This window comes from Myiozetetes cayanensis, unplaced genomic scaffold (genome assembly GCF_022539395.1).
Source record: "Myiozetetes cayanensis isolate MyiCay16 unplaced genomic scaffold, myiCay2020 scf1, whole genome shotgun sequence".
NCBI classification, from domain to species: Eukaryota; Metazoa; Chordata; class Aves; order Passeriformes; family Tyrannidae; genus Myiozetetes; species Myiozetetes cayanensis.
Genome location: NW_026086604.1, coordinates 25,399,961 through 25,425,029, shown reverse-complemented (window position 1 = coordinate 25,425,029; position 25,069 = coordinate 25,399,961). Strand labels below are relative to the sequence as shown.

The following is a 25,069-nucleotide window of genomic DNA, read 5'->3' as shown; positions in this document are numbered from 1 at the left end:
AGGAAATACTTAATAATCCAAGAAGGATCAGAGCACTGATTGTATGTGTTACTGCCTTTTCCAGTCTAGCACACAGTTGACATAAAATGCTTAAGTGTAGCATCACAGCGAGAAGACTAGCTAATCAGGAATAGACTTTATTAGCAAGTTTCCTGTGGCTTTTCTGTGTCATGATGTATCTACAGATTACAGATTTTTGGTCTATTATCATTAGCAGTTCACAGGAACTAATTAATGTTCTATGATGGTGATAACTTGCATCAGAACAGGTTTGTGACTAAAGGCAGTGATGCCAAATGAAGTTAGAGCAGTGTTCACTTCATTAGTCTTTTTGTCTTCTTCTAGTTGTGTATATCTGCTTGTCAGATTGGAAGCACCTATAATTATGAATGTGTCATTGTACTGCTCTGGAAAGTTATCTGCGCAAGCCAGAACTGTCCTCTGACATTGCAACACTGAGATGATTGCTGCAGTCTGACAGTTCCCAACTGTACTGTTAGATTATTTTAATAATAGATCTGTTCTTTCCAGGTAGAAAGCCATGTTTATAGTATCTGCTGAAAAATAGGCAATGGCTGTGTTACCACTTATCTTCAGTAGAATCATCAGTGGAATTCAGTGAACATTGTGATCTGTAGAACTGCAGGACAAGACTAGTCCTTGAGTTACATTTTTGCTTTCACAATGACAACTCAAGCAGAAAGACTTGTCATATACTTAGCTGACTTAATGGTGCTCTTGAGCAGCCCAAACTTGGCATAGGATTGTATCTTCCTTGTGACCATACGTTACTGCAGTTCAGAATCTGAATGTCACAAGTTCTGCATTACAATTTATGTAGCAATTTTCAATCTTTTCCTGCCCGGAATTTTTTGTGTGTATGTATATATATTAAGCCTGATATGCTCTTGTAGTCATAAAAGCTATTCCTATACAAAGGATCATTGAGTTATCATCTGGGCACATTCTGGTGTGTTCAACCTCCCTTTATGGTGTACCCTACATGGAGGACAAACAGCTGATAGCTTGAGAAAAGCAGAGGTTTTAATTAAATTTGGCCAATGAGGAGCATAGCTACTTTAATAACAATAACTAATTAAATAAGTGAATCTCTTGTTATGTGTTGTAACTTACTGGCAGTCAAAATTCATCCTACCAGAGCCCAAACGATATAATCTGTCCTTGTAAAGTTATTCCAGAATCCCAAATGTGCAAGTAATCTAGTCATGTGTCTAGCATATTTTGCATTTGGGAAGTTTTTGCTTTGGTATCTGGATTTTAAGTTGAGTATCCTCCACCTGGATAAATGAATGTTCTTGTTACAAGTTGTCTTTTTTCTAATATGGATGCAATTATTGCATCTCAAGTGAGCATTTGTGTTTCAGGGAAGGGAAGCAGCCTTTTTAGTCTTCCTCTGTCTGTGCTAAAGGATGCTTTTTGCTCAGCACCTCTTTCGCTAAATCTGCCCTTTTCCCACATTAGATCCATAGTGGGAGAATTGATGACAGGGAGGAGGAGAGGAAGTAACAGAATCGATGTGTTCACGTGAGAAAGTACTTGATATGTAAGAGAAACAGGACATGGGCACACACACACACACACGCAGGCAAAGAACTAAAATTCAGCATATTTTTAGGGTGACTGGATGCTATCCATTTCCCAGTGATTTCAGAAATATTACCTTGACAAAAGGAATATGGCTGCAAGTGCTTTCAAGGACTCCAAATAATGAGGAGTTTCAGGCAAGTTGAAGCATGAAAATTTTGACTGGTTTGAGAAATAGCTCTCAATTCAAGTTTGAATTCTGTTGAATTTCATGAAAACCTTTTCTACTTGCTGTTGCAGCATCAGTCAGTGTTAGAGCATCATTTTGTCAGCAGAAAGTTGTTTTCCTGGAAACAGCCATTAAGGAGTTATGTACTGGTCTGCACTGGATTCTGTGGGAAAGGCACTGCCTGTTAATGAGCTCAGTCTGGCAGCCAGGAAAGTAATAGGGAATGGAAAATACTAGTATAAAAAGAGAACAAGGAAAAAAGGGGTAGACTGCTTTTAAGAGGTATACTTTCTAAGCCTAAAAAAACATTGGTTTAAAAACTATTCAAATACTTAGAGCTTCACTTTTTTCTCCTCAAGGACGATGACTAAAACTAGGAACAAAAGATACTCAAAGATGAAATCACATTTAGGTGTTTGGGAGGTGCAGGAAGATTTCCATGAATCTTTAAAATAAAATATGTGCGTGGATGTTTGAGTGGTTCTTTTATAGATATTTTATATGTACTTGAGTCTCCAAAAGGTCCATCACTAAGACAGCAAAATAGAGATGAGAGGCAACATGTGAAGTGTGTTCCACTGGAGTACAAGAAGCCTCTGGAAAATTTTCTCAGACCCCACACTCTTATCTTCCTCCTGTGTTCAGTTTGTTCTTTCCTCTTTTCCATGTTTCTTTCCCTTTTTGCCTCTAAAAAAACCCATTCTTATTTATGAAAAGTCTTATTAATACAGGGAAAGGGAGAGAGATGGGTTGTGTTAAGTATAGTTTCAAATTCAAATACACTATGTGTGTGATGCAAGTCAGCTGGCTAAATAGAGGCAGATACCTTTTCTTCTGCCTTCTGTTGAGTGTCTACTGAAATTTCAAGGTAAGTTAATCCAGAGGGATACTTTGTCTAGACTAGAGACTTACTGGAGAGAAGGAAAACCTGAAACTAAAGAGACTTGGGAACTTCCAAGATAGGCTGCTTCAACTGTATCCTTGAAGTGTATAATTATAGAGGGGTGTATATATATATATATATATAAAATAATCTACTGCTCATACCTAATGGGGCTTGCAAATGCATATTGTCCCAGCATGGGATTTATAACTGATAATGAAGTTGTTTCTGTAGGTTTGTAATATTTGCTAGTCGTAGTTCCAGTGGAAAATGATAGAGATACTTAAAGAGAAAATGTAAGAAGGCTTTCTGTTGTTCTTTTTTTAAAAATGAATCTCCAGAAAGAACAATTCGTCCTAATTTTCAGTTACTACTTGACTTGAAAGTGTTTATCTCTATTAATTATCCTATTAAATTATCCCTATTAATTTATCCTATTGAAATTTGTAATTGTTTTTGTAGGTTTACTGAAGCAAGATCACCTGTTACCCACTTAAACTACTTTTCTGATTCTACCATGCTCATGGTTTCAGCATTTTACTATAAAAGTTTGATGGAGGAGTATTTAACATGACTTTTTTCCTTATTCACTGAATTATGATTAATGTCTACATTATGGGATACTGGCATTCATGTGGGCTTTACAGGATTTAATTTAAAGCTTATGAAGTTTTATTGTCAGCAATTCAAACCACTGTGCTTTCTTTGAGGTATATCAAATTTTTTGTTTAGTTCCTCAAGCATTCTAAGAAACCTGATTTTTTTTTTTTATGTATAGATTTTGAATTTAATTTTTTCTACCTGTGTGGCAAAGCCAAGAGTGGGACAGTAATAATACTGTAATGTTGGTACATCATAAATCCTTAAATTTTCATTTTTAACTCAAATCATCACTCCTGACAAGCTAATGATTCTAGTGATCAGGTAGAGAATTAATGCATTGTGACAATTCAATTGTTTGCTTTTTAGTTACTTTAAAAAAAAATGATTTCTGTTGCTGCTTTCTAGCTTAGCAGATGGCGGCACAGTGTGTGACAAAGGTGGAGCTGAGTATTGCCTGCACCAATCTCTTGGATAAAGATGTTGGTTCCAAGTCAGACCCTCTGTGCGTGCTTCTCCAGAACACAAGTGGTCAGCAGTGGTATGAGGTACAGTCTGATGCTTCTCACGAATCTGCTAAGAACATGTTCTAACTTTTTGGAGCCTTTAAAACACTGTAACATATGATTTCATTAAAATATTATAATTTTACATGACCACCTCTGAATACTTTTCATTAGATTATGTCTCTAATAGTTATATAGGCAGCACACTAATAATTGTTTTCTATTAAATACTTATACCTGTATGATTTTTAACACCATTCCCCCAGCCGTGTGTGGCTGAAGAACAACAGAAGAAGCTTTCTAAGTGCTTAAGTGGGCTTTTATAAATACATTACTCCAAAACTAGGGTCTCATCCTGGATTTGACAATATACGATTCTATGTTGGTCTTTCCTATGCAGGAATAGGTATTCCTGCAGGGAGGGAGTGATGAAAAACAGATCCTCAAATATCCCTTACTTACAGCGGTGGTTTTTGTAATATAATGTGTATATAAAACAAAATATTTTGTAATATATTTTATGTTTGATGAAAGGTTTGTAGGAAGATATGACTTTGTACTTTATAGTAAAAACTTTTGTACATCTTTAATAATATGCTATTTGATTTGCATGCTTGTTTAGTTTGTGAAATCCTGGAAAAAGTGGTATCTTTCTGATTGCAGGTCGATCGCACAGAAAGAATTAAGAATTCCTTGAACCCAAAGTTTGCCAAGAAATTTGTAATTGATTATTATTTTGAGATTGTTCAGAAACTTAAGTTTGGAATATATGACATTGACAACAAAACCTTTGATCTGAGTGATGATGACTTCTTAGGAGAATTTGAATGCACACTGGGACAAGTAAGTATGGGGATGATTTGCCTTAGAATTGAGAAAATATGAGTTACTGAAAATCATTAGCAACTTTTACCTTAAATTTATCGCTATGTTCTTGTGTAGTTGGAGTACTCTTAAGTTGAATAGGATTCCCTTATTTTTTAAAGGCTCAGTTTAGTGAATATACATTTTATTTACAAAAGGTCTTGAGATGATGCCCTGAAATGTACTGTAGGATGGCAATAGTAAGATTGCTGTCTGCAAGTAAGTGTGTCAATGAGCACAAAGTAGTAATTGCTGTTTATTTATGCTGATACTCGAATTCTTGTTTTTATGCTCCATAGAAAGAGAATTGGTGTAGAAGAACATGTGAGTGTTCACAAGGGCCATATTATCCTTGTAGGCTCCTTTGCACTCAATATAAGCAGTGATCCTAGTTCTGCCATCTGTAATTTTACTCCAGTTTCACAGCCATATTCTGCTATTGGTTCTATCACAATTGGGCAACTTCTTTTTAACTTGTTCTTTCGAATAGGTTCTTCAAAGGCATTTCTCAGGAGAGTCATCTTGGGATTTGTCCTACCATGTGTATAAAGTATTTTTATTTTGAGTGCATTATGAAGATAGAGGAATTGTGAAATTAAATTCAGTATTAATTTAAAATTAATCATTCATTCTTAAGGTCAAGAAGGACCTATAGAATGAATTACCTGAATAGGATAAAATAAAATCTGTGAGAAAGAGTGCAGAGCGGAGGTTGTTGTTTGTTTGAGTGACAGACATTGTGTTTATAAATATGTTTAATGAAGCCATTTATGAGATATGCCTTGCGTGTGTTTGAAGGGTATGTGTAAAAATCTTAAGAACAATTTGAGATTGCAACTTAAGGTGTTATCTTTGTCCATGTACGTGTATCATGTTCCCAGAAAACATTTAATTTCTTATTATTCCTGTAACTCTGCATATATTTATCTGCACATGTATTTTAAAATTTTGAAGTCTGTCAACTACTACCTGTTTATTTATAGAAAATTATGGGAAGTAAATGTAATGCTGCCGTCTTCACCATAAAGGAAAAACTCTTAAAACAAAAATACCTCATTTCATTCCTTTGAAAATCTATTAAATTGTGTTAATAATACTCAAATTTTGTCTTGGCAGATAGTTTCTAGCAAGACTCTAACAAAACCATTAGTACTTCGAAATGGCAAACCTGCTGGAAGAGGAAGCATTATGGTAAGACAGTTAAGGAAATAAATCTCTTCAGAGTTTATCCTTAAATGTTTTTGTGGTTATATTTTTGTTAGTTGATTAGTGGCTTTGACACAATGTATCTGTTCTATAGTGCTGTAAAAAATATTGTAAAACCTTTTTTTTCCCTCCACTAATATTTCTTTGTCATCCAGTAGCAGCCCACCTTCTGTATTATAAGTCCCATTGCATACGACAAAATAGTTAGGGCATCTGCTGTGCTACTGTTTGGGGAATATCTTTGTCAATGCCATCATCTATGGTAAATAGATGGCATGGAATCCCAATATCAAATCAAATTGTTCCTCTCTCTCTCCCATTTTTTAATGCTTCATTTGTGAGAAAACATTATTTTTTTTTAGTGGATCTGTTGCAGGAATGGTGTGAATATGATAAAACTGTGTAGTTCCTCAGTAAAAAATAAGTATTTTGTTTGCTTACCTAGATTACGGCAGAAGAAGTGAAGGATAACAGGGTGGTTGTATTTGAAGTAGAAGCAAGAAAACTGGACAATAAGGTATATAAATCATTGCTATTTCTTTGATAAAGTAGTAAAATCAGAATCTTGTCAAGGCAGGAAACATTTAAGTATTCATTCTCATTTTTGTTTAAATAATAAAATCCATGAAGATATTTCTTATACTAAAAACAAAATTGAAGAATGATTGCTACATAGTAATTTCATTGACTGTTTTGAAATGAATTGTAGTGTATTTCTGAGTAAGAAAAGTGCATTACATGGATAGTCCATGAACAACATGCTCCCATTTCGATGTAAATCTTTACATTTATTCATAAATATAAGCGAGTTTTGGTATATCCATTGGTTTGAATAGCTATATAAATGGTTACCTGTTACATCTCTGAAATAAATGGTAAAGAGTGTACTTGGTGTGTATAAATTTGTTACATTAAATATGTTGTGGCTGACTAAAATTACTGTATTTAGAAAGACTTATAAAGCAATATTAAAAAGAAAAATGAAATATGTTTTTATTTTTGCCTTTTGATTTGATTATACCTCTTTTGAACTGGATGAAATCCTCAACTTCCTACCTATCCATTGTAATAGTTATAAGTATTCTTTTAATTGAACTGTCAAGTATTTGGTATGTAGACACTTTTATCCTAAATTGAAGGACACTCCCCATTTTCTTTCTCTTTCTCAAGTGGTAATATAATCAGACTTGTATTTCTTCATTTAAAGCTTTTGTTCCTCGAATTAACTTTTTTGTAACCTAAGTGTGTTTTAACTAGCATTTAATGGTATTCATGCTACAGGCTATTCTGAGATAATTGCATGTTCTTTAAATACAGGATTTTTTTGGAAAGTCAGATCCTTATCTGGAATTCCACAAGCAGACTGGAGATGGAAGCTGGGTGATGGTTCACAGAACAGAGGTAGGGTATTTTCAGTTAATAACCAAAAAACTAAGGTTATTTGATTTCCAGTGTATTCAAGCACTAAAGACACAGTACCTTACATAAATAAGTGAATGGCCTGCGATTTGACATGCAGACCAGTTAGAAATTGCATCAACTCTTTCCTTGATTTTTTTTTTCTTATAGAACAGGAAATCTACCTTATTCTCATTATTCTGATTTTGATTTAGGCCATCCTATTTGAAAGGAAAATACTTTGTTTTTTTTAATTTAACTTTCTGCAATCTAGAAGAAAACAAGTGTTTTGAAAAGGTACTTTATACTCACACAGGGACATTGGTCTCCGTTCTACCCAACGTTGGGGTAGGACTTAGGCATTCATTCCAGTGTCACCTGGCTCTACAGTTTACTAATGAAAGTAATTATGCTGAATGCTTGCATGGCAAGGACAAGCCAAGGAGAATACTGGGTGAGGAAAAACATGCCTGAGCAGCAGCAGCCTTTCACCCAGGAGGACATGCAGTAGTCCAGTGGCAGCAGCTTGACAGGGTAAGAGGAGGTTCAAAATATCTGACTGTAGGGGAAGCTCAGGGCCTAATCACAGCAGAGGTACATTGGAAGTGATGACCATATTCATTTTGAAGCATGGATATTGAGGAAGTATAAATCCTTTTTGTGTCAGACTTTTAAAAATAGTTTCTCTCATGAGGTGGTTCTTCTCTTTAAGCTGTGTCTTTTCCATGAGGATTTCAGTCACCGATTTCAGTAATAAATCCAGAATTTGTTGTTCTAGCCTAGTGGATTAGTTCTTTATGTTACAGATTTAAAAAAACTTTTGTTACTAACTACTATTTTTATTGTTTTCATTTTCAAGAGAGAGATTTCTTTCTCAGCACTCCTACAGTGCTGAAAGTATTACTATTGTTAGGTATTATTAATCAAGTAGTGCATGTTGTATGTAGTTTCCTGTGCTTTATAAGATCATTATTTGGTGTATTGGATATATTTACAGATACTTACCAGGTGACAAATTTTAAAGATCCTCCAGTATTTGTAAATAACACTTATTTAGCATTCAGCTTGAGAGGCCTTTTATCCTCATGCACATGTTTCTACTTTACTATACCATGAATTTCTTGAGGAAATATTTCCATAAATGGCATTTCAGAATAAATAGTAAGTGAATTGTAACCTCCAGAGCACTGATGTATTCAGAAATTCCAGCATAATATTTTTCCACGCTTTTTTTTGGTAACTCATGCCTTTATATGTGTGTATGTATATGTATATCTGTGTTTTTATTAAAAGAAAGCAACATCTATTTCTGTAAAGGTAAATTTATTTTTTTACAGTGTAGTATCTGAAGGATATAGTAGTTGACAGTGAAGTCTAGAAAAATACAGAGCTGAAAAAGACCATCTCTTTTTGAGTGATGGTATTGCATGTTAAGAGTAGTTTATGTCCTATATACTAGGATTCAAAATGCATTAATAGCAGCATTAGTCAACTGTTTTTTGGCATATAGAAGTCATGGCATGAAGGTATGACCCATTATGATGACTACTTTCCAATCTTGTGAACAGTGTTGTTCTGGGTTTGTTTGTTTTTTTTTTTAATCAGGTCATTAAAAACAACCTGAATCCTGTTTGGAGGCCCTTTAAAATCTCCCTCAATTCTCTGTGTTACAGTGACATGGATAAGTCGATCAAGGTAATGTGTATTAAATGTGTGCGTAAATTAATGCATTAAAAATGGGGATATATAATAAAGGGAAAATATGTTATTCTAGTTATTGCTTCTTTTTGTTTCAAATTTAATTGAAAGTATTAGGTTTCTTATTTGAAAGTCACAGATACATGTGCATGTTTTAGAGGGAAAAAAAGCAAACAATGTGCATTTGTGATGCATTGTCTGGTAGAAGTTGTTCTTTGAAAGTCTGGGAAACCAGACTTTCAAAGATACACAAAGATACACAAGTATCTTTGAAATGTCCGATTCAGTTTCTTACTCTGTTTGTACAGTTCTAGCATTGCATCAACCAATATTGGTGGTGTTTAAGATATTATATAGTGAAAGATGCATGTTAAAGGCTAGTATATGCTTTATTCTATGTAATGGATCTTGTAATACTTGTTGCTGCCTAATATAACTGACATAGCAGATGTGGACCAGATATAATTTGTGAATACCAGTTTTAGCAACTTTTTTTCCTTATATAAAACTGGACTTTCTGTCAAAAGATGAACCAAACCTGTGAAGTGATAGTTCTACTAATGCTGGTCTTTAGTGCCTTGTATCTTTAAATTTTATCTTGAATAAATTGTGCTTAGCTTCTGTCTGTTTGATTTTTTTTTGTTTTGTTTTTTTTTTTTTTTTTTTTTTTTTTTTTTTTTTTTTTTGTTTTTTTTTTTTTTTTTTTTTTTTCAGAAATCCCCTTTAAGGGTGGAATTGAAGCTAAATAACCAATCAAAATGCCATTTAAGCTCTTTGTTAGAAACCTGTTATTTTAGAATTAGAAAAAGAAAACAAAAAACCCAAATGAAACAAATCATTATACTTGCTGTTCTTCCTCTGGGAAGGAAAACTTCCTTCATGTCACATGTATGATTTGCATGTGACAGATATTAGTCATATGACTTGAGGCAGTCCTAGTGTTACAAGCACCTAGATGGATTTAAATACATTTTAATAGAGGAGACTAATGGGCAACAAGCCTAGAAACTGCTTCCCTTACTGCTTCCATGTTTCCTTGCTCATTTATTTCTGCTTCCCTTTTCCCAAAATTAGCTGTGACAGCTCTTAAATCTCCATATACTGTAAATGTATTTCTCTTTTTCAGTAAGCAACCATACTAGAAGTATAGACCATTGATCTAAACATATCTATAAAGAGTTATTCTTGGCTCTGCCATCATTTTAATAAAGTCTGTTTTGTCAAATCTTACCTCAGAAGTGTAGGTTTATGTCCAGAGGAAATAGACTTGGCTTGGAATAGTGGTCTTGAAGACAGGCAGTGGGATTATGCCTTAACTTAGAAATTCAGGAGCTATCACTTCAAACATTAAAATGCAGACTTGTGTTATAATGTTATTGAAGGATTAAACAGTACTTTTAACACTTTTATACGCACACAGTTGCATGCGTAATGGGCTGTTTGTCATAGTAAGTAAAACCTGCGATTTTTCCATGAGTGGCTTTTCACCTCTTTAGTCTAATGTCTTAGTTTGTGTATTCCCAGCAATGCACAAACCAAGGTAATTCTTTATCTTCTGGATTCATTTTTATGTTCCATGTGAGTGTATTTACACTCAGTGAATTTTTTGTGTGTTGAAAATGTGAGCCTTTCATCTGGAGAAGCATGCCTAGTTCTGCTGTGAGAAATATATGTGTACAAGTTTATCACGTGGTTCCATAGCACCACTGTGTGTCCAGAGAAACATACACGGAAAACAAGTTTCTCTCTTGTCTAGAAAAAGTATTAAAAATTGACTTAGATGGGTCAAATATGTCAAGCAAAACAAACTTTGATGTCCTTGAAACGAAAAGGAAATAACTCTACTAACTGTGCAAACAGGTGTCCTAACTATTGGCTCGGGAAATTTTTTCAGTTTTAAATTTCAGATACTGAAGCACTTGGCTGAGTATTTGATTGGCATAATTTATGGCATTCAGAAGAATTTACATAGCATCTGCTGTGAACATTAATTAGTCTGTTGGTTGTGTAGCTGCTTCCATGAGATTTACGTTGCTGTTCAGTGCATGTGCATGCATTTATTTTTTAGTGCATTCAAAATGTGTTAGGAGTAGTGCAAACTGCAACAGGCATGTTCTGTGCAGCAGAACGCCCAATCTACAGATCACATTTTGTACTTCAACATTACTGTTTGTTTTCAGAAACTTAATTTCTTTCAGAAGCTCGAGACTGTTGAAGTTGTTTGTTTTACTTTTTTATTTCTAACTGTTCAAGTAATCGGTTAAATGGTTTCTTGAATATAAGGTACAATATTTTCAGTCTTGGAACACGGACATGAGCTGTTCTGTTTCAGCCATACATACTCTGACAGTTTTTCTTGAAGTTTGTTTAGATTCCAAATAATGTGGGATTCCTACTTTGACTCTTGATTTATTATTGTTACTTATTGTTATTTATCATCATTATTAAATTAATACTTTTTCTGAGATTTGATTAAGTTAGCTAGCATGTCTGTGTTGCTGAACTGAAATAAAATATCAGAAGTGGATGGAATGAACATGTGCTTTTATAGATAAATAACCAACTTTTTATATAGAAATGCAGTTGGATCACATTCTTAAAGAGGGAAAAAGTCTTTTTTTTATTTCTTCTGCTTTCTTTGGTAGATTGGGCTGTTAAAAGATGCATTGATTGAATAGTAAAGCTTAGCAATAAACTCCTAACACAGGAAAAGAGATTTTTAGTTGATATTCAGATCCATGACATGGGGATCATAGTTTTAACAGATCCACTGTTTAAATTTGCTAATCTTAAAAAATTATCAAATATTGTTTGTAGATTTGGAACTGAACCTTCATATGCTTATAAATAATGGGTTATTTTGTAGATTAATAAAGTAGTATAAAAGTGTTACTAAAACTCTCACGATTGCTAAATAACTGATTTACTAATTGTTTAACTGGCTGCTCAAATGCATGATAAGTGTAAAAAAACCCTACATTGTTTTTCTGCTCTTCCCAGTACCCCATTACTCTCAAAGATTTCAATGTGATATAAGAACTATAGGAATGTTTGGATGCTCGGGTTTGCCCTTGCAGTGTTTATTGGTTTTGTAAGGCCATATCTGTTACTAACACTTGCTTCATTCTAGGTTGAATGCTATGACTATGATAATGATGGATCTCATGATCTCATAGGAAGTTTTCAAACGACAATGTCAAAACTGAAGGAAGCATCTCGGTCCTCACCTGTAAGTCTTACATAGTCTAAGCTGCCTGTGTGTTCTTGATAAGATGTTTTAGTCATTTTGGAGTAAAACGTGTCACTTGACTTGCAGGTGTTGAAGTTGTGTTAGGCTACACTTTAATAATGCTACTGTAGTTGAGGCCAAATCATCATTTACATTATACATCCATTTTCCTAGGATTAATATCTTGGTTACAGTTTTTGGTATCACATAACTAAATACCCAACCATCAGCACAAATTTCACTAATCATAAAAATACAGAAATTAAAAACAAAATATATTGTCAAAAGGCAGAATGCAGCACAAATTTAACTACAGTTAAAAGGCCAAAACTTGTACTGTTATTTTCAGGTTTTACTGAGTCCTTTATTTTTAAAGTGTGGTACTTACCAATTATGATGCATACATTGATGTTTATGAAAAAAATCAGTGTTTATGCCACTGCAGAAAATGCAACTGAATGCGTTAGTCTAGGTGGCTCTTCTTTAATGTTGCTCTTCCTGATCCTACAGACTGTAGCAATTTGCAAACCTTTTAATAGGCATGGCTTACATGCAGAAGACAAAAGTTAGCATAACCACCTTAACATAAAAGCACATACTTGATTTCAAGCTGTGCGTTTCCTGTGCAGTGTGAAGTGTGTTGTGTAAAGGCTCCTTGAGAATACAAATAGCGATTTTTATTGCACTCCTAATACTGTAATAGGTGCAGTCTCTTTAGAGTTTAAAGAAGAGGTATTTTAAGTTATAATCTTTGCCTGTGCTGGTTTTGGAAATGACTTTAAAAAGTTGTGTTGTAAGAACTGTGGCCATACCTACTGTAATCCTGTGTAATCTGATTATTTGTTGTCTGTAAAATATTTCTAGTGCACATTAGAACTTCACTTTATATACCCCAAGTGGGATCTTTGTTTACTCCCAGAATTCTGACAGTTGCACCTGTGGGAGATTTGGCACAACTTTCTTCAAGTTTACTTGAGGCAAGCATAGATGTGACTGTATCATCAGTTGCTGAAAAAACTGATCTCGTATGACTGAAAGGGATAGGAACCTTTTAATTATCTGGAGAACTGCTTGTTTTAGTGTGGGCTGTTTTTTCCCCTTCCCATAAGGTGTATCTTTTCCCCAAGCATCCTGTTAGCAAGCACTGGTTGGAGGATTATAAAATGTAATTGAAGGATTCTCAGCACTGCTGTGTATCTGTTAGTAGTGAGTACCTCACCAAATGACACAGTACAAAAGCAAGTCCCTGAAAGACAATTTCTGTCACATAGAAGTGATGCTAGTGGTGAAATGTCTAATAAAAGAGGGTAAGCAGAGGCATGTAGACTTCTCAGGTCTTGACCTTGTTAGTGCATTTTTTCACTTGAAACCAATTGCAAGATCTCTTTGTAAAAAATTAACTTAAGCCAAGCAGCGGAACCTGTTCCTGTCAGTGAGCCAGAAGGCATGTCTAGAGTACTGCTTCAGACTGTTCATGAACTAGACACGCTGTGTTGTGCCATCATGACTTTATGATGGCAGGAGCTGCTTAACCTGGCTAGCTGTCTCTTGTTAAGGTATTGGATTACTTGATAAAGCCTCGTCAACTGATTTTGGAAAACTTAAACATATAGCTCTTATTTCATGTGTTACTTGCACAGCTGCTGGAAACAGCGATGCTTTGCTTCATTGGCCATGTCTTTACCAAGTGGAAAATTGTTAGCAGAATCCTCAGAGGGAAAATAGTACAGAATTTCTTTGTCCAAACAAACATATTACTAAACTTCTGGATAAAAGAAGATTTCTCTCCTGATAATGATATTTCTTTTTCCTCTTGCTGATATTGGGCAGGCTAGGTTTAATTTTTCTTTATTGTGAAATGAACTGCGTTTTTAATACAAGCTCAAAGTACCAGTCCTTGAATAAAGGATTATTTTAAATTTGTTGCATAAATGATATTATAGCACCTTTGTTGGATGTATTTGCATTCATGCAGATTGAATTTGAGTGCATCAATGAAAAGAAAAGACAGAAGAAGAAAAACTACAAAAACTCTGGCATTGTGAGCTTTAAGCATTGTGAGGTCAGTAATATATTTTGGTATGACTCTGTTTTTTAAAGTATAATAACTCTCATCTAACCTCTCTTCACCTTCAAACTGTAAGAAACTTTAAAATGTCAGTCAGTTCCAGACACAGTAAGTATTTAAGAGACTGATTCACATAAGGAGACAAATTGACAGCTGAATCACATATGTCTTCCCATGTCACACACTTCCTCTTGAAGTTGCCATTTCTGTGGCAAAGGTCACGTAGCAGTTTGTACGGTCATTCCTTAACCCCTGCATTTCCCAACTCACTGTTTTATGGTGAATTAAAATTGTGTAACTCTGTCATATGGTGTTTTATAAATGATAGTCTTTTTGGAGCAGCTTTGTTGTCTGCCTGTAATTTTGTAAAAGACTTGATTCTGATGCACTGAGCAAATGCTGACACATGCTGCCGATATCCTCATTGCAGGGATGGGTAGGATAGCTATAGAGTAAAACTAGTGCTTTTCATGGTAAAGATAAATCTGGAACCTCAGAAGTTGCTGCAATAATACTTGCTTGTTTTTTCCCTTTGAAAAACCAACATTTCTCTCTTCTATTTTTAGATCATTGTAGAATGTACATTCCTTGATTACATCATGGGGGGGTGTCAGCTGAATTTCACAGTAAGTTAAGTCATTTATATGAAATAGCTTTTGAGTTTTGGAACAGACTGAAATACAGGATTGATTGCCTGCGCTCTTCATTTGATGATTGCATTTTACCAGAGTGCATCTATGGTGTTTAGAAAAAAATATTTTCTTTACATATGGCACAAAGTACCTGTAGTTATGTTTGTTAGGAACTAGCTAAGCTGTGTGGATGGAGACCAAGGAGAAATTTACAGTTCTTCGAAAGCAACATGCAGAGGTCATCATGTGGGTTAGGACCTTTAAATTATGTAATTTCTGAACCAAACACAGCACAAATAACATTAAGATGTCTTTACCCTAGTAATAAGCCTCATCACCAAAGCAGAGAAGACCCATTGAAGTCAGAGAGAGAACTCTAGGCTTCTGTGGTGCCCAACTAGTTGTACTTCTGAGGGGGAAGATGTATGTAGCAAGATACAGAATGAAATTAATTTAACAGCTTTTGAAGAGCTACTGTGAATAGTAACTGAAAGTAAACGCAGTGAAAACCTGACAGGTTACCCAGAGAAGTTGTGGATGCCCCATCCCTGGAAGTGTTCAAGGCCAAGTTGAATGGGGATCTGAGCAACCTGGTTTAGTGAAAGCTGTTCCTGCCCATGGCAGGCAGATTGGAACTAGATGATCTTTTTGGTCCCTTCCAACCCAACCCATTCTATGATTCTGTGATTCAAATGAAATTCATCTCAGCCCTTCTGAAGAGATGCAGAGCTTTTGCTGGTTTTGTAGTGGCATTGTTTTAAGAGTATTAATATTCAAGAAACCTGAATCTAAGTGTTGTGCCTGTTAGATTTGTAGATGTCCTCCAAACTACTGTTTTCAACTGTTCTGTGATTTTCACTTTGGCTTTGCCAGAGATATGAAAAGTAATTTTAGCTCTAACAGCAATCAGACCTAAATGTTGCATTTGACAGGTGGGGATAGATTTTACAGGCTCCAACGGAGACCCTCGCTCTCCAGACTCTCTGCATTACCTCAGCCCTAATGGAGTTAATGAATACCTAACAGCCATTTGGTCTGTAGGAATGGTCATTCAGGATTATGATGCGTAAGTGTGAAATTCTTACTTAGGTCTTTTTTTAGATATGTTTAGATTTTTATGGTAGTTTGTTAAATCAGTTTTGAAGGTACCTGCAGATATATTGGAATGAAACTGTTTAGCTACAATATAGAGCTAAAAATAATAATCACTGTACAGTCATATAATCACAAACATAAACTTGTGTTTACAGCAGACATACAAGGCTTTTCATCTCTGATGTAAAGAGCAGCACTGATTTAAATAAATGATTTCGTTCTTTCTAATTTGGTGCTAAAGACTAGTTTTGGTCCTAGAAACAACTACAAGGGGGAACTTCCATTTTTAATTTTACCTCTTAATAAAGAGCATTTTTTGTGATGAAAGCAGCACTGATAGTGAAATTTACTGAACTATGGCAGCTTTTAAAGGAAGGCACTGACTTAATTTTCTTTAAAATTGCTTTTTTAGAGATAAGATGTTTCCAGCCTTTGGGTTTGGTGCACAAATTCCTCCTTCCTTTCAGGTAATGGAATATGTAAATGCAATACATAAGACAGCTGAAAGAACTCACTTCAGAAGGAGACCACGTGCACAGTCCTGACTATGTCTTTTGTGTATTGACAGGTATCTCATGAGTTCCCAATAAATTTTAACCCTTCGAACCCATTCTGTAGTGGTAAGTCTGAGAAAGTAACATCAGACCTAGAGAATGAAATGGTTAAGGTGAAGGAATAAAAACTCTTGAAAAGTGAACTGAAGCATGCTGTTCTAAGTAACTAATTAGTTTAGTCTTGTGGCAGGAAACAATTGTATGACCAGTTTCCTGGTTATGGAAAATAGCATTGCATCTGTCTTCTGTAATGATTTGTGAAACAAGTGTTTTAAACAGCTGGGGCATGGGCCTGGGAACAGTTCTTTCGTGTTGTCAAGCTACTATATTTCAGTGCTGGTGTGGAGGTTTCTGGTTTGAATATGATGCTGCCAGTGCCTGTTCAGTGTGGCCTCTCTGGTCACACGACTAACAACCGCAACCTGCCAGGTGAAGAGAACTGTTGTAATTCATTTACACTCACTTGAGTGTACAATATTTGGCCTTTTTGTTCATAAAGCCACTCATGTTATACATGGTCCTTAAGCATTGGTTAAGCAGAAAGCTGCCATTGTTCATGAATTGTTTATTTTTTTCATCATGGTTAGTTTTAAATCTTTGTGTTATCTCTTCAGTTAAGTATTTTATACAGCTTTAGGAAGACTGAGTGCTTCAAAATGTCCTAATTCTAATAAGAAAAAAAATAATATCATCTATTTCTGTTCTCTAGGGATCCAAGGCATTGTTGATGCATATCGGGCTTGTCTTCCTCAAGTGAAGTTATATGGACCAACAAATTTTTCTCCAATTATAAATCATGTGGCAAGATTTGCTGCTGCAGCTACACAACAGCAAACAGCATCTGTAAGTTCTTTATCATACCATGTGTTGTTTTTTCTTACTTTATTTCCCTTCTGTTTTTCTCCTTTAATTTTTAAGTGTACTTGTTACAACAGCTTGTCATTTGTCTTGTGAGTTAGTGTTTGTTACCCTTAAAACAAGATCAAAGCTATTGTTTTTTTGCAGATTGTACTCAATAGCCCTCTCATAAATCAACTAAATAAACTCTTTAGAATTGAAGTATCAACTTAAAAATACACAACACCTTTATGGTATCTTCTGTTCAAAGTTCTTGCAGTACTCTACAAGTGTTAAAATCTAATTTAAGCCTTTACACACAAAAGAGTGATTTAATCTCAGCTGAAAAAAATCAACTAGATCTTGTTTCACGTTAGATAACTGAGAGAGAGAATTAACTAAGGTAGTAAAGAAATGGGTGATACAGCTTCTGACACTCAGCTGCCAACACAGATAATTAACTGTCTGTACTATAAAGCTTTAAGTCCTTTCACTGCCCAAATTAGTAGGCATATTCAGGGAAGAGTGAGTGGGCTTCCGAAGATGAGCAGCTGTTTCTTTGCAGTTTTCTACAGTGGACAAGCATCTTTGGGTGATCTTGACAGTGTTTAAGCTGTTAACTATTTCAGTCTCAGACAGATGCCTTGGTAGTTAACTTCATAAAGCAACTAGAAAATGTGATTGAAAGAATTTGAAAATGACCGTGATGTTTTTCAGCTCGAAAGGTGTGGTATTTTCAGGATGCTGTAATGAAGTCAAGGATAGCATTTCATAAAGGTATTGATAGACCAGAGAGGAAACAAGTTTTACAGGTGTTATCTGTCCAGAACCTCAATAAACTGCCTTCTATCTCAGGACAAATAATTGGAAAAGAAATTAACTGTTGGTTTGTCTGGGGATTTTGAAGAGGAGAAAGGTGATGCCACTGGGTTTTTGGGAGGTGACTGTTTAAAGATGACTTCTTTTTAAAGATTACTTCTTTTAAAAGGTTGTGTTGTCCCTAAAAATTTCTTGAGATTGTACAGATGAAGCCTGACTACAACTTAGATGTTTGATTGTAAAATTCAGTGAGCACATTGAACGTGCTCAACATAACAAGAGTATGTAGTCTGTATGTGCATTTTTCTAAGTGTACATGCCTAGATGTTTGCTACTTCTTTACCATAACATGATGTTTATTGATTTGACAGCAATACTTCATACTTCTGATCATAACGGATGGTGTGATAACAGACCTTGATCAAACTCGAACTGCCATAGTTAATGCTTCAAAATTGCCCATGTCCATTATCATTGTCGGTGTTGGAGGAGCAGACTTCGATGCTATGGAGTTTCTTGATGGTGACAATGGAGTTCTTAGGTCCTCATCAGGAGAACCAGCTGTCAGAGACATTGTCCAGTTTGTGCCATTCAGGAAGTTCCAAAATGTAAGTAATCTTAATGTTATGCTTAATAAATATTATAGGGGTATGCTGGGTTTGCTAGGATAGCCTACATATAGTGCTAAGCTTTTCTAGTGTCTCCAAGATGAATTCTGAAATAAGTCTTTATCAAATGGTTAAAAAAAACCAAAACAACAAACAAAGAACAGAAGACTTCAACATCTGTAGCATTTCCATTTAGGTGAGCTGATTTGTGTTGAAAAAGACTGTTTCTGGTCCCAGCACTGCATTTCTGACTAGCTGTTGCAGGCAAATGACCTTTGGAGAAAACTGTCAGACTTGATTAAACAAATGGATATGGTTTTAATTTGGGAGGAAGAACTTACTGTGATTTTGTTCTTATGGTAGTATTCTTTTTCTAGTGGATACCCATTTGTGAATGTGGCTTAGTCTCACATTTTAGTGCAGCATTAAAATTCAAGGCTGAATCAGGGAGGTCATAATCAGTAGTGGTGATACTTTTCATTTTCATTGAAGCAAATATGCAAAAAAAAAGTGGTGAAAGAATGGACTTGATATTTTTTAATTTCTGTAAAAGCCATTAAAATATGTGAATGCTAACTGAAGACTACTTTTAAATGTCATATTGTTTGAAACTGTTGATTAAAATAAAAACCACCAAAATTTCCTTTGGATGGGCAAGATCAGTAATTTTATTTCCATACTAGTATGTTCTAATTTTGTTCTGTGTCTTAATAATAACCCTGTTAATACTCCTTAGATATTATTTTGGCTTTGTGGTTTTGTTTTTGCTGTTGATACAAGTTCATTATTTAATCTCAGAGCAACTCAAGGCAAACTGAAAGGAGAAAGAGAGCAAAATCAGTATAGAATATGCTGACCAAATAATGCACTTGGATATAGATTTAACTAGCGTCCATATTCAGTATAAAATTGTATATTCAAATGCTCTCAGTTTCTAGAAAATGTTTCCCTCAGTTTCCCCATACACTTAGTCTTACATTAAAAACAGTATTTCCAGAAGAACTGTTTGATAAAAATACAGTTACTGTGGATGAGACTTGGTGAAAGAATTGCAGATGATTTAGACAAGTCCCTGAAGGGTCATCTTAATTGGATAGTGGAAGTATGTTTACATGACTGTAATCTGATGTCTGCACTGTATATTTCATATGAAAAAAGGTACCTTCAGACATGGCAGCCTTTTGTGCACTCAGCTACTGTTACTGTGATGAAACAAGCCATGTGATTCCTGGTAACAGGAGTGAGAAGGTAGAGATGTCAGGGAAGTTTTCATCTGTCACACGAGGGCACTGTGTAAAGTCCTTTGTATAATGTCAGACTTTAAATTGGCTGAGTAGAGGAGGTGCTTATTACTTGTCTTAGCATCTCTGTTAACAGTTGGTGGAAACTGAAACTTGATGTTCTTTTTTTTTTATAAGTCTCCAAAAGAAGCTCTGGCACAGTGTGTCCTGGCAGAAGTCCCTCAGCAAGTGGTGAACTACTTCAGCACCTACAAACTGCAACCTCCTAACAATCCTGCTGCAAAATGAATGGGCTGAGCAGAGGACCTGAGACTTTATGCTTGCTTTGCTTGCTCTATCTAGAGACTTTGGTTCTCAAGATACTTCTGTATGGTAATGTCTGTTAGCTAGAAATAACTTTGCCAAGTGTGCCTTTTAAGGGCCAAAAATGTAATGATGTTAATATTTGCTGTTGATTTGAGAGGTAGTGCTTACATGGATGCATTTTATTTTGAAAAGTGAAAGTAGAAAAAAGAGGTTGAATATGCGGAAAGAATAGGGAGAATGGCTGAAAGTGGAAGAGCTGCCTGTTTGATAAATATGGTCAGTGGGAATGTTCAGTGACTTTTGTGCAGATCAGCACTGAAGACTGCAGTTTCTCACTGATCATAAAACCAGTCTGAAATGGAAAAGAGGGTATATCCCTACCAAAGCATGTGCATGAACGAATCTGGAATATTTCAGGCTTCTTTGTCTATTAGCCACCATAACAAAATGTTGTCATAATCAGACAAGTGCCTCAGAGCGTTAAGGCCTTCCTTGCGCACTTGCTTCACGATTGCCACTTCAGTGCCTTTGGCCAATGCCTGGGATTCAGGGCTGTGTGAACATGAACCAAAGAAGTCGTTAAAGTGTATATTCTTTTTTAATATGCCTTCACTTACAGTAGTAAGGGAATAACTAGGGTGAATGAAGATAAACCTCAAACATCTCAGAAGAATACCATTGACATCAGAGGATAGTACTGTAAGGGCTGTATGATGTGTTTTAATGTGCAGTGTACTGGAAAATGAAAACTCTGAATATTGTTTTGGTAGGGGTTTTCTTTCTGTTTTTTTCCCTCCGTAAAACAATGACTATTGGTCTTCAAAGGCCTTTTTGTGAAATAGGAATCCACTTTTTGGTTAAAAAATTTCTTGTCTGATTTATGACTGTATATTTTCAGGCAAAGGCAGTTCTTCAAAGTGCTACCTATGTCTGGTTTTTGTTATATTTTGAGTCATGCTGCTTTTTCATGAGCCTACTAATGAAAAGTGCCTACAAAAAAGGCAATATTCCCTCTTCCCTCCCTTTAGGAAAGACATAAGAAAGTCAAGTCTCTAAGCCCTAATCCTATAATCATACTGCATTTCTCTAGGGCAAACAATTTCTGGCTTATTTTGTTGGCTTGAGGTTTCATCAATTATACCGAGTGTAAATCATGTTGTTTGCTTAGTGGAAGCTTTCTTGTCCCCCAGTTGCACACTGCTTGCTGAGGATCCCTTCTGATCCTGTCACTGCCTGTAATGTAAGTGGATGTAAAGGTCACATTTATCACTTTGAAATGTCAATCTTGAACATTATTCCCATTTGAAGTGGTTTAGAGTTAGACATCAAACTGATTTCATGTAAGAACAGAATGGACTAATACTAAATTTAGCACGCTTGGACACTCAAGGTTGCACCAGGTCACTGTGTATGTGACTTAACAGGTCGTAGTGTATGTGACTTTTAGTTGCTGGAGCTGCTTTGTGTGGGTTTTGTTGGTGGTTTGTTGGGTTTTTTTTGGGGTTTTTTTTTGTTTTTTTTTTTTTTACTCATATAATCCTGTCAGAAATCTGAATTCACATAAACATTGATGGATGAAAGATATGTGTATTGAGATTGTCTTATATAAGATAAATGACAGTTATCAATCAATCATGAATGGGTATGTTATCTCCACTCTATTTTCCGTGGCGGAAGGTGGTCCTAAATACTTTCAGTAGCGGAATACTAAGGAAGAAATTGTGCTTCACATTAAGACAAGCTCTTTTTTGAAAAATGTAATTCACGTATTTATGTAAAAAATCTCTAATCATCTTTTTTATCAGTGTAGTACAAATCTGTTACTATTTTATATATAAATTATAATGAAGTGCCATATCAAATATGCAACACAAAATACTAAGATAAGGGAAGTTGTTATAATAGACCTAAATCACACTACTGCAAATTGAGAGTGCATGATTTTGGAACAGTAAACTGTTTCGCAACTACCTGCTCCATACAGAGATAACTGGATGCAGTGTTAATGCTTTGTCTAGATTAATTGAAGTGGATGGGTACTATTGATAGGAGTACAGGATACTACTGAAGTTTCTCTGAGCTGTTTGCTAAAAATATAATGCTGCATCTGAGTTCTGTTGTCAATTCTGTTTAAAGTTGCCATGGAAGTGCATTTAAATGTGTTAGTAGGTATTATTATACTAAGTATCTGCTTCATGCAAAAGAAAACCTTTTGTTTTTTCTGTATTTTATATATAAATTCTGAGTTTCTACAGTAGAGAATTCATTATCATTTATTAGAGAATTGATCCCATGATCTTCAAGCTTAGGGAATTAAATAGCATATCGATGACACTTAGTTCTTAATGTGCCCTATTCTGTGTAAAATATGTATTTCAGACCTGACCGTGGCAAGAACCATTTTCCAGGTATAACATCTCTTAGAGATATGCAGCTAATGCCTGTTGAAAATTTCCAAGGTAGACTGAAACAATATTCTGAATCAAGAAATGAAGCAGATTGTGAGTCAAGGGGAAAGCTAGTTATTCTGTTGTTTTGCTTTTTCTTTTTTTATTATTATTTTTTATGTATTTTTACGTGTAAAACCGAGTTAATAGCTTACGAATGACAAAGCAAAATACTGTCAGTTTTGTAAAGTGAATGTGCTTGTAGGTCACTGGCACCACCTTGTGATAAAAGTGATGTATGGCAGTCTTTGTCGTTGGATGCTTTTTGCCATTTATTGGTTGTATTATAAATATGTACAGCAGAGAGCTAACCAGAATTTTTTACTTTTCTACGTATTTCAGTTCTGATGAAGTTAATTGATTTGCAATACCTATGCATTAAAATGATAATTTCAATATACTGTTCTGTTGTGCTTTTGTTTTCAGCATTTTCTGTGTAATGCTAAACACTGCTTTTGTGGTTCCTGTGGTTCCTGAGCCACAGATTCATAACAACTATCATCAGATAAGAGGAAAAATGCCTTTTCATTTAGTGTTTATGACTCTGTAGTGTATGTTTTGTTTTATAAAGCATCTTATACTGGCTTTTAGCAAGAAGATATTCTGAAACTGGACAGTTTTAGCTGTCACTGTTTCCTGCTCTGTGGCACGTTACAGTTCTCCCATGCATGCCATTTCATACAATTATTATCAGGTTTTCCGAAAAGTTTTTCAGAACAGCGTCTACCTTTTAATTGGAGAGGCATGGAAATTTGGTTATTTGTACTTTTCAAATACATTATCCTATTCTGTCCTTCAGTTTCTTTACATTCAGGTGTAGTCAAGTCTGAGGTACTTTATTGGGAAACAGAGATATTGGAGACATAGCGTTGCAGTGGAATTCGATGCCATACAGAGCCTGAGTCAGTTCTGATAACTGGGAATTGTGTCTTCTAAGTGCACTAGAGTAATTCACTTGGCTTCTCCACCAGTCAAGAATCTACTAGGTAGAATTAGTTTGTGAAAGGATTTATTACAGCTTACAGCTTGACCTTTCTTGTGTCATTCCTTCTGGCGAAAAACTACAAACAGTTGCAACTTGGATTCATGGAACCTTCTTGCCCCTGCCCACCCCCTAAAAATGGAGGAATTTTGGGAAGGGGAAAATACTCCAAACCCAGAAAAGTAGGATGTCAGAGAAAACCAGGTTGATGGTACTTCTGTGTGGCCCAAACCTTCTGTACTGAGTTTGGGTCTAAGGAACACTAGAGCTGTGTAACTTGGTAATCATACAGACAGAACTGTCAGGCTTTCCTGCAAAGCAGCAATTCGTGGGATGCTCTGTCACTGCAGTGTAGCCCTCACTGCTACAGCCTCAGCCCTTACTTTGTAATGTGGGTCAATGTGTGATTGACGAACTTAAATACACCCACAGAGAGAACGTTTGAAGTTACCTGGTAGCATTTTGTAGGCAGAAGGGAATCAATCAGTTATTTTGCAATGAGAGCAAGCTTTATTCATTAATATAAAAGTGTTAAAATATGGGGAGTTCTGGTTTTTTCCCTTTTCATAATGTTTTGAGAAATCTCAAAAAAAAAAAAGATGTGAAACTATATTGTAATCAATTCATAGATTGTTACTGTTCATAGAGGACCCTCATTTGTGAAACAGTTCTGCAGTATTTCTGATTTTGAGATTTCATTGAGTCATTCCTGGATGTGCAATAGATGGGTAATTCTTTATGATGTAACATAAAATTTTCTCCCTCTGTTGTGATATCCTTTTATTTATTAAATAACAAGTAACATACAAATAAAGATGGTTCTTCCCACGTAGCAGTGGACCCTTTGCCTCACTGCTAATGCAGCAGAACTTTCTTTTTGAAAGGGAATTGTGTTTTTGTCATATACTTTTTTGTCATGTACATGTCAAAAACTGCATTTGTGGAATATGTAACATACAGAATTCAGTCATCCAGCTTTTACTCAGGCAAATTTCCAGCTGATTCTGGTTGAGCTGCTAGTGTTTTCTTTGATTAGAGAAGTTGAAAGGCTCTAAAGTACAGATGTACCGAATGTGTAGCCTGCAGGGTCATATATAGCCTGCAAAGTGAATGCCTAATTTTGGCATGGTGCATTCCTTGGTTGGCTGGTCAGCTGAGGAGCCGTGAAGCCTGCCCTTACAATGTCTTGGCTCAGCCTCTGCATAATGTTTTTAGTTCACAAAACTGTTCATCCAATGAGGTCTGAAAGCAAATAGGGAAAGAGAGGAGATGCGAACCCAGGGAAGAGAAAAAAGTAACTGAGAATTAAACATAGCTTCAGC

General features: G+C 35.4%; 1 protein-coding gene across 2 annotated transcripts in view; it reads left to right on the top strand.

Moving 5' to 3' along the window:
• Nucleotides 1-23,161, top strand: part of CPNE3 (copine 3) — a 28,820-nt gene extending 5,659 nt beyond the window's left edge. For both annotated transcript variants that reach the window (XM_050317543.1, XM_050317533.1), the window contains exons 3-17: nucleotides 3,666-3,805; nucleotides 4,427-4,606; nucleotides 5,744-5,818; nucleotides 6,279-6,350; nucleotides 7,151-7,234; nucleotides 8,837-8,926; nucleotides 12,060-12,158; nucleotides 14,134-14,220; nucleotides 14,793-14,852; nucleotides 15,791-15,924; nucleotides 16,366-16,420; nucleotides 16,522-16,573; nucleotides 17,217-17,350; nucleotides 18,535-18,771; nucleotides 20,190-23,161. In XM_050317543.1, the coding sequence (XP_050173500.1) occupies nucleotides 3,674-3,805; nucleotides 4,427-4,606; nucleotides 5,744-5,818; nucleotides 6,279-6,350; nucleotides 7,151-7,234; nucleotides 8,837-8,926; nucleotides 12,060-12,158; nucleotides 14,134-14,220; nucleotides 14,793-14,852; nucleotides 15,791-15,924; nucleotides 16,366-16,420; nucleotides 16,522-16,573; nucleotides 17,217-17,350; nucleotides 18,535-18,771; nucleotides 20,190-20,300 (1,602 nt within the window). In that variant the 5' untranslated portion in view covers nucleotides 3,666-3,673 and the 3' untranslated portion in view covers nucleotides 20,301-23,161. The remainder of the gene's footprint in view (nucleotides 1-3,665; nucleotides 3,806-4,426; nucleotides 4,607-5,743; nucleotides 5,819-6,278; nucleotides 6,351-7,150; nucleotides 7,235-8,836; nucleotides 8,927-12,059; nucleotides 12,159-14,133; nucleotides 14,221-14,792; nucleotides 14,853-15,790; nucleotides 15,925-16,365; nucleotides 16,421-16,521; nucleotides 16,574-17,216; nucleotides 17,351-18,534; nucleotides 18,772-20,189) is intronic.
• Nucleotides 23,162-25,069: the final 1,908 nt, after the last annotated feature.